Below are 18,832 nucleotides of genomic sequence, written 5' to 3' on the forward strand. Positions count from 1 at the left end.
TTTTTACATTACATTTTAATTCGTTAATTTGCAACTTACGTTTTAAATTTTCATATACAATTTTATTATTTTCTATTAGCAATTCTACTTGCTTATTTTCTATATATCGCAACTTCGAATGCTGCTGAATGTTATCGTTTTGATATGACTTAAAAACTTTGATGAAAAAATCTTTTATAATTTTATTACGACGAACATAAAAACTTAGGGATATCCAAGATGCTATTGCTAGTATTAAATCATCACAAACATGCGTTCCTCATATAATTTGGCAATTACCACCCATAACATACGACATTGTTTCATCGGCCGGAATTCCAACCGATGAGATATATTGTAATAACAATTTAGATTGTTTATTTTCATTCCATTGTTTAAATTGTTTCCCACCATCATGAAATAATTTTGTTGCTTTGAAAAAACCCGTACGTCTATCAATTATAAGTTTAAAATCACCAAAGATATACGAATAGTAATATTTGATCTGTTCATAACACACATCTACTAAAACTCATTTATAAGTCTATAATAAAACAATAATTTTTATCAACAATAAAATGTTGACATCTATAACGATATGATTGCTGGATGATGGATCTATAACGAGTTCTGATTGCAACTTCGAAGCGTTGAGGGCTGCAAACCACGATAAATATGGAGCAGATACATAATTATACGGATCTGAATTGTTTATTTCAATCATTTTATTACCAAAACTCTCAAACACATCAGCCAACAACATGACATCCAATTTCATATAGAAATCGTTGTATTTACCGAGCGTGTTATTTTTAAATCGATTCCAAAAGTATTGCGCTTGCATATAATCCGATTCGGAGGTGGTTTGTTTGTTTAAATTATCATAAAACGCTTCGATGGGCGGCAGTTGTGCTTCATCAAAAACAGTTGCCTATTTATTATATGTATATGGATAAAAATACCTATTCGTTGAATTAACAACTTTAATACATCTATTTTTTTAATTTTATTATCGTTATCATTTGTTTTACATCAATTTGAAACTGTGGGTAAGTTGTTTTAAAGCATATATATGCTACGTGACCGTCTGACAATTTACGACAACTATGAAATAAACTTTGCATTAGTTCATTAAGGCTATAAGATAGAAATTTATATGAGTCTATAAATCGATACGACATTTTATTCTGGAGTGTTATAGATATAAGCTTTTCACTATTGTTCGCTTACAGAATTCTATATTAGGGTCAGACGGTAGAGTCAAAGGTCAATGAAATAAATAATTATTGACAGCTGACGTCATGTTATAAGAAACGGGATTCCCCATACGTCATCAGCGGTCTATATAATAAAACACAATAGGTAGAACCTCATGGAGCATCTCAAGCATATGTTTTACGACGAATTTTTCACTAAATCAACTGTTTCAACATGGAAATTTAACGTGAACACACATTCATTATTGAAAGCAACCGTTCTTTAATGTATTCGAATAAACCCGTGAAAACGTCCAGATTCAATCGTCAATTTCTTAGTTGGTTCTTTGCTGTAATTATGGACGCATATCAAACCCGTCTTTTGCTATATATTTTGCAGTAAAACTACTCTTTCAGCGTGTAAATTTAACTACATACAGGGGATAATCTTGGAAAACATACGTTGATGTTCTGCCTCAACTTAGAGTCAAGGGGTCAAAGGTCAACATGACGATTGAACCCGGACATATTATACCACTAATTATCCCATTAATTTCTAGTTTTTAGCTGTCTTGGATTAACCAATCTTTTCTAGTTTAACTCTCAATTAAAAGTAACGATCAATTACTTTTCCTGGGTACTTATTTATTTTTTTTTTTTTTTTTTAATTTTAGTCATTTAATGTGGTGCTATAGGAGAATGTTAAAAATCAGATGGGTGGATAAAGTGACAAATGAAGAGGTATTGCGGCAAATAGATGAAGAAAGAAGCATTTGGAAAAATATAGTTAAAAGAAGAGACAGACTTATAGGCCACATACTAAGGCATCCTGGAATAGTCGCTTTAATATTGGAAGGACAGGTAGAAGGAAAAAATTGTGTAGGCAGGCCACCGTTGGAATATGTAAAACAAATTGTTAGGGATGTAGGATGTAGAGGGTATACTGAAATGAAATGACTAGCACTAGAAAGGGAATCTTGGAGAGCTGCATCAAACCAGTCAAATGAATGAAGACAAAAAAAAAGTCATTTAATTTAATTGTATATGTTATTTGCATTTTTACTTGAATGAATTTACACAATAAATTTGCTGGTAAGGTGGATTTTCATTTTTTTAGTAATTAAGAAAACATACAAAAATATAATTATCATTTTTATGCATAATACACAATGAGCCTTAACCTGTGTGTTTAATGGTAAATAAAAATGATATAATTTCCTAAGTTTTGTTTATTCTCACGTTTGTTTTCAGATGTACTTTACGTTTAGATATCGTAAGTGAAATGAACGATTTTTTTGAACCCTTAACTCCAGTTTTAAATATAGATGAAAAATTGAAGAAAAACATGTTACAGTTTGAATTACAGTTTTCATATATATGTAAATTTTTTAGCCCTGTAAGTATACACTTATTCAAATATACATATGTAGCAATTAAAAACGGAAAAGTTATAAATGTAAATATTTAGGAAAAGAAAAATATGAAATATGAACTATTTGTTTCAATCGCGCATTCGCAACACGAATATGCCTATAACTATATATATATTTATATGCGCGTGATTGAAATATATATATATATATATATATATATATATATATATATATATACATAAGACGAGAAAGTTATATAACTTTCTCGCTACCGAGATCTTGGCTCTCCTCAAAATGCTACGTAGAAGGATATTGAAGTAGAAAATTGAAATATGTGAGGATGCATGTAAAGAAAATTTATGTATAAAAATTCTACTCTTAAATGTTCTAAATCAATGTTCTATATACAAAAACCATTCTCAAAAAATTCATCCAAATCCTTCCCTCCGGTTTAAAGATATCAACAAAAAGAAAAGTAAAAAATAGAATAAAAAACATGTATACATGTGTGCGTAAATCTTTCTGAGAGTCTTGAATGCTAAAATTATAGATATTTTTTTTTTGAAATGTCATGATCTTCCAAAACTCCGATAAGTGACATTTAACCAGATAATCAAACTTTCACTTGCATAGTATAATGTAATACCAAATGCTGTTATTATTAGTTGTATTAATGTTATGATTCGTATGCTATTATAGCTAAAAAGTTCAAATATATAGCCAGGAAATGAAAAATATTAAAAAAAGGTAGATATACTATCTGTCAAAGCCAGGCCTGCTCTTAACTGGAGCGAGCAGAATACCCTACCATTTTTACAATCGTTATCACCAGTACATAGCTATTTCAGCAGTCAAACAGGTTAAAAACGTGTCTGACAGTGATATCATTTTATTAAAAACAAACTCCATACCATTTCAGTATAATGAAGCATTTTATATAACTATATTAATGTGTTGTTAATTAAATAACTGTTTGAATAGAAAATAGCACTTTGCTGAATGTATCAGTAATGCTCGGTGACTGTACAATTTGTTTACCGTGATTTTATTATGACAGTGGTTCACTCGGGAACAATATATGAAATATATTTTTTTAAACTGACAGGTTGTTTAGTAAGGAAGACAGTTTTGGAATGAAATTCGTTAATTTATTTGACTTGACACGGAAATGTCACTATTCTGATCAATCTTATTTTGTTAAACTAAACTACGTAAATAATTTTAAAGAAAAAAACTCGAAGTATATTTCTTGTGAAAAAAAAAAACTAAAACAATACGTCCTTAAGTTAGGGTGAAAATGGTAAATAGGTTATTTTGTAGACATCGATTAATATCAGTGCAACCTGTGCCTCAAATATATCCACCGATTTTATACTAAATTGTTGATAAAAGCCGGGTTTTAGTAAAGTTTGTGCTATGGTTTAATACTTTAACTTATTTCAATAATACGGTATAGAATGCAGTATTGTCCGGTACTGCATCGTAGAAATAATATTATGAGATCAAATTTTGTCGACGACATAAGTCATTCATTTTTTGTTTTATATAACATTAGTAAATACAAAATAACTTTTAACTCGGTTGATTGCAGTGATTTACTGTAATGAATTACTTTTTAAATATATATATATATATATTACTGTTAGATTAGTTACTTTATAAAATATACGCGACTACGCGGTACCTTTAATTGAGTTAAAACACTGATGGAAATGTCTATCAAGGTATTTGCTTCGGTGGCGTATTCACATATGTCAAACTAATGACTGTAATATCAGTCAGAGGATCAATAAGACGAACTTTGGTAAAGGCCATCAGGGCTAATAATGGAGGAAGTGTTGAGGCGATAGAAATCGTCACAAAGGAGTAAGGACGTCTTTAATTACATCTGATTATAAATATATCAAAACAAGAAGCAGATTCTAGTAAAATTTTATAATTTTTTCTCAACAGAACAAATTTGTTTTCAATCTGAAGTTAATAAATTCTCTTGTATCGTTTTAACAGTAAATCAAGTTTAAGTGTTACATGTAGTTAAGAACAGATTTCTGAGTGAGATCATTTTATCATGCACAACATGATACTGTACACTATAACTCAACGTTCTACTATAATACACAGATACACGCATTTCATTTGAGTCATGGAATGTAGTTATGCACAACTGGTAATGCGTTACAGCAAGTGTTGGAAATGTCTACAATTTTCCTGAAGGCAAACCCTTCACAGTACATTTTTTGAGATGAATTTCATTATCCCTGATGTCCTATGACAGATGTCAAAAATATGGTGTGAAGGTTTTGGACCTGCCTTCAGGAAACTGGTGGACATTTCCAACACTTGCTGTAACACAGTACCAGTAATGCAAAACAACATTCCATGAATCAAACGATATTGTATATCTATATTATAGTCCGTAGTGGAGTTATAGTGTATGGTGTATGATAAATAGAACTCGCTATGTAATCCAAAAAATTGGCTTTAACAGAACCCAAATAATTCTAGTTAAACATAAGATGTTAATTAGTCATAAAACGGGATATAAGCGAGAGAAGTATATAATATCAGGGACTTGTATATTTCTCTTGTTATGGTGCCTTTTAGTAGAAAAAATTACAGAAACTGTACTCAGTGACAGTCAAGAAATAATGAATAACAATAAAAAGATGTAATAATGTATTGGTTGTTGATACATTGATGATTAGTTTACAAAAACAACTTTAAGAGCAATTATCTTAAAAAATATATAAAAACGATTCAAAAAGAAGCATCACATTTGTAAACAAAGAGACGATGTACCACATTCTTTTTTATGAGCGGTAATTTCTCTTATGATTACATAACGATGACTACGGTTTTAGATTTATAAATTTTGGTTTATAAATTAATCAAAACATAAATTTTCAAAATAGTCAAGTTTAGATCGCAAAGAAAACTCGGTTTTCTTAATTCCAAATTTAAAGCTGAGCGAAATATGCATACACGTTACCAAAGCAAAATATGCATACAGTTATTTTTTAAAGTTTATTATGTATAGGCGTAACCACGGTGAAACGCTTGCACCCTTCTGCTACATTTAGTCAAGCGAAAAATTATAGGTTAATTTCAGTTGGTTATATATAATGCGCGACAGAAAGCATGTCTGAATCGTGACGGAAGCGCTCTCAAATGAACGAGTGGTGAACTGGCGGTTCAAGGTCTGCGGTGGGGTAAACTCGAAATTATAGAATGTTGAGGTTGTATTTTATAAGAATGTTCTAGTATTTAAGCGGTGCAATCAGTGTGAGTGAGTCAGTTGAGAGAGTAGACGCATTTGAGCTAGTTGAGCCACAATTCCGTAACAATAACAATCTAAAATTGATATTAGAAACTGACTGGGCACGAAAGGTATGTATCTTCATTATTTTCATTTGAATCGAAGAGTTGCAAAATCATCTAATTAAAGCAACCTACAATTTTCAGGAAATGCGAAGACTGAATTTTTATTTCTAATACTAGTGATTTGGATGCTATCTTTATTATTGAAATTTTAAGAAAAAATTATAAAATACTAAATAAGGAAAAAATTACAAAAATACCAAACTCCAATAGATTGAAATTTGTAATTAGCTATTTTTGCAGCAGTTCTGCTTAAGTAGATGGTTTTGAATGTTGAAATGTTTGATTTTACAATCAGCTACTTCTGCTAGTTGCAAATAATAAAACAAACTACTAAAAAATGTTTAAGGTTGATTAAAAAATACCGTCGTTCAATAATAAAAAACATTTAGAGTTCGATAGCTAATTAGTAATGAATGGTTCAAAATTCATAATAGTCCAATTTTTGTTGTGATCAAGTTCAATCACTACAAAAGTTGTTATGTTAAACACAACACAATCTTGACACAAAAATTTCGAACCTCAATCAGAACCATTTGGTTCACATTAATTTCATTTTGTACACAGCCACAGCCTGTTAATTTGATCATTCCATCAGTTTCTTTGTGTTTTTTCTACCTATTCCACTAGTAAGTACACTTTTGTAGAATTGTCAATAAAGACACGGTAGAAGGTTTTGAAACCCATAAACTCATATTTAGGTTAAGAACATTATTCACGAACGAAAAAAAATTTTAATGATTTTCAAAATGCTGTAATTTTGTTAAAAAGTATTGTATGTAGCGATTAAAAGAAAAAAAAAACATTTTTAAGCTTGAAGTTTGTAGTAGAGGTTCCGTTCAGAAGCTTAAATTCTTAGTTGCTTTAATTTTTTTGCGAAGTGTAGTAGTTGTAGTTATTTATTTTATTTTAGGGAGACAAATGAAGAAACAACCTAATAAAAGTTGCAGTGAAAGTGATAGCGGCAGAGAAGAGAAATCGAAACAAAATATTGGTGAAAAATCAACTGGATCTTCACTATCATCTTGTTCTGGTGTACAGGATCAAACATATTTGATAACGATGCGGGTCACCGACTTGGACGTTCATTGAGTCTGATCTCATGTCAAAAAGTGGGAGTTTTAAAAAACCTTTTGTCACTAACTACAAGTTATGACTATGCTACAGATGCCGTGCAATTAAATTACACATGACCTATCTTTGGTGTTTTGGAAGATTTGGTGAAACTCAAACTAGACGCTGGTGACCACATTTTAAAAGACAACAAAAATCCCACTTCTCACCATTGATTCAAAATTAAATAATCAGCCTATGTGGCGACGTCATTGCAGACGACATCACTACTGACGTAAATAAAGCATCTGCTACAGTATCCCGCCAGACAAGAGCACCGGCATATTAGGGAAAAAGCAACTTTCAATTAAGGTTAAGTTTTTGAAGATAAAATGATGAAGGTTCGTGAGTAATTTCTAGTTTAAGTTTAGTTGATGATACGATGCAAAATCTGTATCATCTGCAATTAACATCTTTGTAGAAAAGGTAGGCCTTGATTCAGAAAAGTGCACTGGAAAAGGATACGATGGGTGTTCCTGTATGGCAGGGAAGGATCGTGGTGTCCACCTGAAAATTACTCGAGAAAAGAATACGAGAGCACTATACTTTTTCTGTGCTAGTCACAAACTGAACTTAGTTGTAAACAGCTCGAATGAAATAAAAGTAATACAATATGCTACCTCCACATTAAAAGAAATAATAAGATTCTTTGGAGAATCAACCCTTCCTCAAAAATGCATATCAAATATACCAATGCTCTGTGAAATCCGTTGCTCTCAAAAATAAAAAAGTATCGCCACATTCAAGAAACACTAAGTGCAAATTGTTATGGCGCTTGGAAAACTGTCAACAGATGGTAACAATGCAACGAAAAAGCGGTTTTCAAATGCATTATCCTGCTACAAAATCAGAAATTCATTGTTAGTGTTTTTTCTCATAGCAAAATATTCGGAACTACTGCAACCGGTGGTACATGCTCTTTAGTTTAAAAATATGGACTTACTTCAATGTGGAAATCACAAAAAAATCATTGACATCATCATGAGAAGACATCTTGGAAATGTGGTTGTTGAAAGTAAAAGTGTAATAGCAGAGGCTGAAACAATCGCTGAGCAGATTTCAATGTGCTATGAGTCATAAATCAGCAGAAACATCGTGTGTATCCACCAGCATAGACTCCTGGCGGATTTTGGAGATCACTAATTATTCCGTACACAGATTAATTAATAATGTCTCTGGAAGAACGTTTTTCTGAGGAGAACTTGCCCGCATTCTCATTGCTTACATTGCACCCTCACATAATGCTCGATATGACATATGAGGATTTAAAAAAAAAACTACAAGTTTTGTAGTTAATACAATGTTAATGTCACTTAATGAAATCTCACTTGCAGAACGTTTACTACCGAAAGATCCTTCAGCACCTTACGCAGGACAAAAACTTGGTTACAGTCAACAATGACAAAAATCGGCTTATCTTTGCATGATGAGTGTGGATAAAAAAGGGTTCTGGGAGCTAAAAATAAATATGAGAAAGAAATTTTGTTAGGATTAATACAGAACTCTCATAGGATAGTGCTGAATTATGATTTAGATAGTTTTGAATAGCATTCCAATTATTACTTTTGGCGTTTTAAAATGTTCAAATAAAACTAATTTTTAACAAAAAACATTTTCATATTTTCCCCCCTCGAGAAAATCTAGGCTATTGCCTATGTTATTATGCAACTGCACTTGCCATCCTGTTCCCAGAGGTTTTTTTTTTATAAATAAGGTAATAGTATTACATGTTTTGTAAACAGTGATGAACTTTTTTGTGCATTTTAAGTATTATTAAGTAAGAATGAGGATGCCTTGAAGAGATTCGTGCATTAAATGAGATAGACAATAGTTTAACAAGTTACTAACTAAATCTAATTTCATGGTAGTATTAAAGTAATATTTTAAACCCTTATTTATTAAGAACAAATTTTATTCTGTTTTAATCTCAAATATCATAGTACTGACAACTCTTTAATAGTACTATTTCTAGTTTGATTATATCTTCTCTGTCTATTTTTTTTTTTAATAACGTTATCTCGTAATTGGATTTAATAAACATACTGCAACATTTAGGGTTTGGTTAAGTAGTTTATATTCAGTTTATGTAGTTCTGAGCGTTTTAAAATTCAAGTGAAGGTTCTAAAATTCTTCATGAAGCCCAAACCTGTCCTCAGCTGCTTCCTTAGTATCTAGAAGAAATGCATATATTTGAGGTGGTCAAAACATTAAATAAATAATGCATAATTAATTTAATGATTGCAAAAACATATTTCGCTAATGGGCTGTTTCTATGCTGATAAATATACCTCAGTTTCCTGAAGAAATTATTGATTAAATATATGGATACGGATTGAAGAGTGCCTTAAAGATCTTGGATGAGCTTGTATTGCGGTCAACATGAGGATTTTGTCCCTTATCTATTACCCACTATTTTCTTATCTATGATCATTTCTCAATGTAGTGTTCAGCCAGATGCCAGTTGGATCCAAACCAAGGACACTATGAGGATCAGCTTGAGTTGATGTATCCTGGTTTTTGGGATTTGATCAGTACATCTTTGACTGTGGATCTACCAATGACTCTTTAACATACTTTGCAGTTGTACTCTCTCAAACTAGGACTGTAAGGTCCATAATTAAACACACACACATATATATATATTGTGTGTGTGAGTGAGCGAGTGAGTGTGTGTGTGTGTGTGTTTGTGTGTGTGTCTGTGTATGTATTTTATAAACATAGCTTTGCTGTATGCAGTCATGAATTATTACATCAAATGCGCCGATTGTTTAAAGAATGTATTTATTTATTTTATTAATTCCCGTGACCATTAATTTTTTTTAGATGCCTTATTTAATATCTTAATTTATGTTTATGAAAATATCCTTTAAGTATTTATTTCTAATATATAAAACTATTCAGTTGCAGGTCTTTTTAAACAAAAATATTTTACAATACAAAGTATTAAACTTCACCGTTAGTGGTTATCAGGATAAAAGAATGTTAGCAACACCTGAATGTGTTGGTCTTACGTACTGTTTGAGACATCAAAATATTAACGTATATGTAAGTTTTGTAATATCTAATTAGCCTTCTCTTTATGGTTAATAGCATTATAAAAAAATTTTTGCTTGTTATGATTTACAGTGTATATTTTGTGTAAAAAAGAGTTGTATATTTTATGTAAAGAGTTTACCAATAAATTATGTTTATAGTCACCTATATATGAAAATGGTCAATGCTATTCAGAAAAAAAAACACAAAACCTTTTTTATTTTCCTCATAACTTTTACATTTGTCTACCCTGATGTATATTTATTCAGTCCAAAAATTTATTTGTTGAATTAAGTTAAAAAACTGCTGTAATATTTTAGCTAAAGCCTGCAGCTGTTGTAATTCTTTATTTTATTTTATAAAAATTATTTACTTTGGAAAAAACCATTATTAAATTTTAAGATTATTAAATTCCAAGCTATAGTCATATTTCAAATTGACCACACTATTTAACCACTTGGCTGTGACCAATCAATCTACCAGAAAATTAGCTCTTCAGAAATTTATGAACGGTTATAGTCATGGCAGCAGCAGGGTCAAAATTGCTGGAATATAAGTTATCAATGTTGTAGATGAGGAAAGGCAAAATTTTCCAATATATCAAGGTAAATGATTATAAAGGAAAAATGAAGTGATCTCACCAGTGTCACTTGTCACATATTAATTTTCAAACTGTCCTGATGTGCTCAGAATTGTAATGGGGGTTTTCTAAAACCCAGAATCTGATGTTTTATTTACTTTTAAAAGTAAAGGAAAAGTATCCTCATAAGATCGAGTTATTTCATTAAGATAATTGTCATCATCAAACAATCAAGCAGAATTCTTACAATTAATCCTTTCTTCTTGTGTGATTGGTGGCACTATTTAACAAGAACAAATGTTAAAAGGTTCCTTAACATATTATGAATAATTGAACAAGGAATGTTTAATTCAGGTGCTGCTTGTCGTTAAATTCTTGGAAAAGAGACAACTCCCGCAGTACTTCAGAAATGTTATGGGAAACAAAAAATAACAAAACCAGTTGTATTAGTAAATATGCTGGAACAGGATAATAACAGAATAACGTAGTAAATTGATGAATTCAGTTCAAAGAAGAACGCATTAATGAATTCGAAAATAAAAGTACACGTAAGCAACTTAATATTTAAAAGGCTTACTATAACATGAACGATACTACTTATACATCTATTGTGCACAATTCCTGTCAAACATTTTATGAAGCTCTTGATATCCATGTGCATGGTTTGGGAGCTGCTAAAGTAACAGACTTAGTACATCTCTCATACGCAATTCAGACGATGATTTGAATTATTCAAATAACAATTAAATAACCCATAATGACTTTTATCCAGATAAATGGCAAGAAGGTCTTTCTTGTTAAACTTGCAGGAAGAGATTACCAAATTATAGCTCTAAGAGAAGGTACTGATAATGGATCGTTTAGTATGTTTTTTGTCAGTGATTGTTTAACAGTGTTTGCCTTATCAGTAAATTAAAACTGCAGTTAATTGACAGGGACAGTGCTGATAAGTCATAACGAATGCTAGAGGTTTTAAAGAGAATACTGAAGAGAACTGAAAGTGGTAGTGGAAAAAGAAATTAACTATTTAATGAAGGTCAACTGGTGGATAAAGAGGAAGGAAGTATAAATATTCAATGATTGGATTTAATATTACAATATATTTCTTGTATTTCTTGCCTGAAAGTTAAAAATTATATTCAGTTTTTTAAATTTTTGAAAATTTTTATACTCACTGATACATGTGAAACAGAATGATAGAGTGGTTTATGCAGTGTTTTCAAGAACACTTTGTGAGAGCCAGCATATTAGAAATCACATATAATATAGAGCAAAAGAAGGAATCTTTAACAAATTTTAAACAGAGATATGTTTTTCCTGATGTTTTTTTTTCTAACTTTTTAATACGATAGCGAATTTTAACGAATTAAAATTAATAACTATAAATATTATGTTTTATCAACCTGGTTTAGGTAATCAGGAACTGGAAGTCAGAAAAACGTGGAGAGGAAATATGTACAGGTACATATAATATAGAAACATTTTTGCAAACAAAGAAGTTAAAAAATTTTAAAAGAGAGATGAATGTAAACATAGAAGTAATGGAACTGGAGTAAATAAAGTGAAATGAGAAAGGATGAAGTTATTAGAGGATGATGTTACAATTCAGGAAGTAAAAAGGTAGAAGTGATGTAGGAATAATTCTAAAAAAAAAGAAATAGCAGTCTACTAGGATAGTTTTTACTAATGATAGGAAAAGTGCTGTCAGAATGAGAATAAACCCAGGAACCTGCTTTCAATAAACGTTTATATGCCAACTAATCAATATGAGGATGGTACAACTGAAGTACTGTATTAAGAGAAAGAGAAAATTATGGAAGAGTTATATTACTATTGTTGGAGAATAATAATTTGGAAATTGATGCTGTAGGGCACCCAAACGTACTTTGGAGGGATGAACAAGCAAAAGGAAACAACTGAGAACATGTAATGAAAGTGGAGGAAGGATAATAAATACTACAAAATATACTAATAATAATGGCAATAAAATAGGCTAGTAAAAAAACTACAAAAGAAGGCTGGAGATTTCGACATCTCCAACTTCATTGGTAGTTTTTTTTAGAAATCTGCTGAAGATGAAAACAGATAAAAATAAAAAACTGATTATTTATTTGCAGAAGAGAAATTGAGAATTGCAATGAATCAGATATGTAGACTGCCAGGTACTTTTATTGATAGTGATCATAACAGTGCGTTCAGAAAGTCACTGTACAGTAGATTTAAGAATCATGTGGTGAATTCTGGTCTTTTTATGTTAGGTTGGTTGCACAAGGATCATTGGGTATTGCTCAGTGATAAACCAAGACATAGATGTGATTTATTGAACATTCTTTTTTTCATTTTGTGTTGTTTCATTTATCGGAATCAAGAGTTGTGAGAAAAGAAATGATTCTTTTAATAGAGGAATACAATTTTCACGAAAGACATTGAACATGCCTTTCAAGAAGGTGACAAGTATACTGATTAAGTGAAGCGCAATATTTCTGAAAAGTTTTCAGATACTTGCTGTTCCTTACTGCAATGCATTTCAGACTCTTATCGAAAAATTTTGAACAACAGGCTCTGCTGAAGATGCTGATCAAAGTGGAAGACCACCTAAATTAACAAACAGATATTTCAGATGCTATGGCAGAAAGTCCATCAAAGCTAATGTGTAAGTTAGCAAAGCAGCAAGATATCAGACTTGCTAACGCACATAAAGGTGTAAGAAAAGAAGTGAAACTCTTTTCCAACAATGTAATGTGTATTCAAGAACTGGAACCAATAGATCATGCCAAAAGACTAAATTATTGTAAATGGTTTAAATGTTTTATTGACCAAACTTGCGTAGGTATACTGAAGGTTAGGTTTTCTACAGAAAGAGTGGTTTCAACTGGGAGGATATATTAAATTACAAAATATACACTGTGGTTGACTACTAACCTCTTAAGAATTGCATGAACAATCTTTTCATGATGCGAAAATTGGAGACTGGTGTGACGTAAACAGAATGCACATTGCGAGTCCAATTGTTTTTGAAAATACAGTTGATAGTGATCATTATTGAGCTGTTTTAACAACCTTCATTAGTCAGTTAACAGAGGTGGAAATCAATCACGGCTATCCCAACAAGATGGTGCCACAGCTAACAAGTCAATAATTTTTTATGAAATGTCATTGATAAATAAAACAATTTTGAGGGGGTTTTGGCCTGCACAATTGCCTAGTCTGACTCCCCCATATTACTTTCTATGGAGGCAGCAAAAATAGCAGTGTATAGCAACATACTACACACAATTGACAAACAAAAACTGCAATAACTGCATACATATGAGACATTCCAGTTCATCAGTTAGTTAAAGTGTGTATGAAAACAAATTGAAACATGTGTAATGTTGTATTAATGTTTGAAGAGGTCATTTTCAACACCTTTTATAAACTATTCCAGTTATTGTAATAATCATTTCTATAAAATAATGAAATAAACATGCAAAGTAATAATTAAGAAAGTTTCATGATTACACTACCATAATTCCAGTACACAGAAAGTTGCTACTTTCCAAATGCACTGTACTTCTGGTAGTAGAAATAAAAGTAATATTGAAGGGAGTTAGTGAAAAGAGCTGAGAAATTAAGTAAATGGAGGATGGAACAAATTGCATCAATTGGATATGAGACAATTTGGTTTGCTCTGCATTTCTCTCACAATCACACTATTTGGTCGCCCTTAAAGCTTAAGACTGAATGTCTGTGTCACAAACGGCTACTGAGCCTTGAAACGTTTAGCAACCAGTGTACCAATTAGCTGCTAGAGCTAAAAATGTAAGAAAATAGGCAATTAAAAAAAAAAAAAACAGCAAGTTTAACGAAGTTGAGATGCTCTACAGGAAATTGAATAATAAATCAATAAGATTCAAAAAGCAAATGAGAAATGTCTTGCAGATGAATTATCAGATAGAAAAAATTTGAAAGAAATGGATAATATGAACTATGTGTAAAAATAATAGGAAAAACGGAAACGGATATACTTAAATGGTAGAAGAAATATACAGTAGAATTGTACTGATCTAATAGAAAACCACATAAACATCCTGTAAAAGATCAAGTACATATGCAATAGGATAAAGGAGGAGCAACAATAAAAGTTGAACAAGTTGAACAAGTTTAGAATCTTAATTAGAATATGGACAAGCTTAATTCAGAATAAGAAACCTAATCGTCCAAGAGTAATCGCGAGGAGAAGGATTGACTAAAACATTGTTAGAAGGATCAGCAAAAGGTGAAAAGAAGAGAGGCCTAAAAGATCAAGAATGATAAAAATTAAAAGACGTTGGATCTACAAAGAAATAAAATTTTTTGTTGAAAATATAAAGCAATAAGAATCATGCATGGTGCAAGGGCCATATATCAGACAGGTATGAAAATGATGATGAGTTGTGAAAATAATAATCTGTTTAGCTTTCAAACTAAGCATCCCGTTGAAGAACAGGTTAAAACAATCATTAATTTAATCCCTTTTATTTTTATGAATTCCCTTTATTGTGCTATATTTTGTTCATTGTCATATTTGACAAACTTCATACATCCTTGACATAATCATTTAATTTGGGGAAAAGTTCAAGTCATTTTTGAAATCAAAGAATCGTTTATTTTTTTTACATACTAGGTTCATACCTTATAGGTAGATAGATGATTTCAACTTTCATCACAGACTCAATTATCTCTCTTTTTCTCTTCTTCTGTTTAGCCTGTGGAACCACTGTAAGGTATTACTTCAGAGGATGATATGTATGAATTTAATGAAGTGTAATTTGTACAGTCTCAGGTCGACCATTCCTGAGATGTGTGGTTAATTAAAACCCAACCACCAAAGAACACTTGTATCCACAATCTAGTATTCAAATCCATATAAAAGTAACTGAGTTTACTAGAATTTAAATGTTAGAACTTTCAACTTTGAAATCAGTTGACTTGTGACAAGTTAACCACTAGACCAGCCCGGTGGGCTAGATTCAATAAACTATTCTTTATCAACTTACATATATATCTAACACTGTCTAAGGAACATTACAATACTTTCTTCATTGATTCATTGAATTTATTAAAAAAATAAAATAATGTATGTCTTTATAATCATTCAGAAATAGTATAAAGAATCATGAACGCTATATGTTGTAGTTGCTCTTTTACGTTGTAATGTTCCTTTCATTTGAAAAGCTGAAAAAGAAATAGTGCCAATGCAACATTTATCAAATTCACTGTATACTTCTATGCATACAAACGTAAATATAACAGTTGTGTTTACAAAAATGAATCAGTACAAATAAATTGTATTTCTAACAGAATTTATTAAAAAATAAACAATTTAATGGCTTTATTTGCACAAAGTATCTTTAGATATATTACAATAATGGTATTAAAATGCTATATTACAGTGAATGAAAATAAATAATTTCCTATAACATCCACTTTGGGCAAGGAATTTGTCCTGTAGTAGCCCCTTTAAATAACACCTGCATAACAGTGCTTTAGCTAACCCTTTTCCTTTTGTATACTTTCATTGTACTTGCAGATATAATTTCTGACTTCTAATATCAAACAAAGTTTTCAGTAATTTAAATGATGAAATTTAAAAAATTTACATTTAAAAATTTTTATTTTATCTGTACTTTTGTGAAAAATATAATTTAACTTTTTTGAGGGAGCTGTTTATCCTTGTAGCCCAAGTAAATGCTATTCTTAAAAGATAAAAAAAAAAGAAAATTAGGAAAAAAATTTCAATTATATATATAAAAATAAAGACAGAAAAATATTTATTTCAAACTGAATAGTTTTGGATTTAACTAACTTTAGTCCAGGAGAGTAATATTCCACTGCTTATAAATAGTAAACTTTGTTCCTATTTTAACAGCTATGGATGATATAAGAAAACGATTGAAGCAAAAAGATAAGGAAGAAATACCATCTTGAACATTACTTGCTACTGGCTTCATAATATGGACACTGTGAAAATCAAAAGGAAATTCAAGGGGTATTGGACATTTGGAATATATAAATTAGTACAAAGATATGCAAGGTAATAGTGTATACATATTGGGGCAATGTAAAGGGAATGCATATATTTGGATACAGTCATTACAGAAAGTAGAAAAAGGTTTAAGGGGCAAGAATACAAAAGGTGAGCCGTTTCAAACATTCTTTAAAAGAGTTGTTGAGGCACAGATACGTGCCTTTAGATTTCAGACTGCCTATATATCATACTAGTCACTGATCTTGACATATAAATTTTGAACATAGGTTCAAATAAATAGTAAAGATAGAAGTAAGCTACAAATGCGAAAAGAAAATTTTGAAAAGTGTAACAGGGAAAACTTGCATCCAAATGACTTCTACTTTGTTCTGTTTCAAATCATGATCCCCCATTGCCGACATAATTACAGTAATAATTTTATAAATACTTCATGGAAACTAGTTCAGCATTATAAAGTGGCAGCAATAATCAAAAATACCATGCGATTACATTTAACTCCTCAAGGAGTAATCAATTTAAAAGTGCAGAGCATTATTAATTATGTTATTTTTTATTGATCTCAGACTGTACAAGACAACACCACTTCATTTACATTCAATCATATCATCCTCATTCATTCTCTGAAATAATAACTTATGGTGGTTCCAGAGGCTAAACAGAAAAAGAAAGAATATAACAGTGATTATTACACTATATTCTCCAAGGAAATTTCCAAATCCAAGCGATCAGAAAAAAAATCCCACCCCATTGAAAATTCTTAAAAACCTATAACATTAAAGGCAATGCAAATAGCTTATAAATGATACTACTTCACGTAATGTGCAGTAATTGTTACCTTACCATTATCAATTATGAAAAATCTGCAAAATACGCTAACAAGTTTCTGCCACTTGTATTTGATGCTTCTATCATTTAAATTTTTTATAAGTATTGGTTCTTTCAGTATCAAAAAGTTAATGTACTGAATTGTTCCTTCACAAATGACTGATTATTACCTATTTTCCCATACAATCTCCCAGAAATATAACTGTTAATTATGAACAATATAATTCATTAACTTCATATAACTGTTTTTGAACAATATAATTCATTAAATTGTACATTACTTCATTTTAAATGTGTTTTGTTTAATTTTAGGTTTCTAATTTAGAAGAATACTTTTTATACGAGTTTGAAGTTTGATAAAGCAGAAATTACTAACAGGGGTAGTGTTGAAAATGCTGTTGATGAGTGATTCTGTTTAATAGTAGAAGTATCCTACAGCTGTTACAAAATTAAATCCAGCATCCTATAAAAAATATAAAAAAATAATTAATTAAAAGTATAATTATATAGTAAATAAAAATTTTATTGTTACAATAAATAAAAAAAAGTAACAGAGAGTGGTTTATTAACTATCCTTTAACTGTATCTTTCTTTTTTTTTACTTTTTATTTTAATTCTGAAGTAAAACAGCAAGGATCTAGAGAACTTTACAATGTAATACTTCTCCTTTACACAGACATTCAGCTGTCAGTGTAAAAGGAAAAGGATGATTTACTGCATGATTAGTTTCCCTGTACAGGAATATAACTGTAATTGATTTAGAAAATTTTGCATTTTGGAACTGCTGGTATAAATACGTATTTTAATCATTCTTTTGAATGGTTAATATCTCTCTATATAAACACAGATTAAGTGCAACCATATCGGAGAGGTATCTGTTGAGAGCCAGAATAAGAAATGATATCTGAAAGAGGGCAGCAGCTCTTTCAGTAATTGTTAAGTGTGTAGGTCAGGAGGACTTAAATGGCATTATCAACATCACTCATCCTTCTAAGTACTACACAGCTGAAAGCAATGAAAAACTACAGCTGCTTTTTTTCAAGAAAATTTAACTCTGCAATTTTCATATAACAAAGATGGAGGTGTCTTCCTTGGTAAAATATTCCGGAGGTAAAGATATTGATTTGCTTGGCATTTCTCCTGCCACCAACCTATTCGTTGGCCCTAAAGCATAAGACTGAATGAATGTCGTTGCCACAAACGGTTACTGAACCTCGAAACAGTTTAGCGTCAAGTGTCCTAAATAGCTCCTAGAGCTTACCTAACAGCGTGAGCGGACTAAGCGCGGTGCTATACACCACAGGCTTACGTGTCCCAACAGCTCACTTGTCATATATTTACTAAA

The 18,832-nt window shown here is 30.8% G+C and overlaps 1 protein-coding gene across 2 annotated transcripts in view; it reads left to right on the forward strand.

The window, feature by feature from the left end:
* The window catches only part of LOC142333111 (uncharacterized), a 105,746-nt gene extending 87,708 nt beyond the window's left edge, over positions 1–18,038 (forward strand). For both annotated transcript variants that reach the window (XM_075380030.1, XM_075380028.1), the window contains 3 exons: positions 2,427–2,571; positions 9,941–10,084; positions 17,800–18,038. In XM_075380030.1, coding sequence (XP_075236145.1) covers positions 2,427–2,571; positions 9,941–10,084; positions 17,800–17,844 — 334 coding nt within the window. In that variant the 3' untranslated portion in view covers positions 17,845–18,038. The remainder of the gene's footprint in view (positions 1–2,426; positions 2,572–9,940; positions 10,085–17,799) is intronic.
* The last annotated feature ends 794 nt before the right edge of the window (positions 18,039–18,832 follow it).

The sequence above is a fragment of the Lycorma delicatula genome, chromosome 12, assembly GCF_047948215.1.
Source record: "Lycorma delicatula isolate Av1 chromosome 12, ASM4794821v1, whole genome shotgun sequence".
In the NCBI taxonomy this organism is placed as follows: domain Eukaryota; kingdom Metazoa; phylum Arthropoda; class Insecta; order Hemiptera; family Fulgoridae; genus Lycorma; species Lycorma delicatula.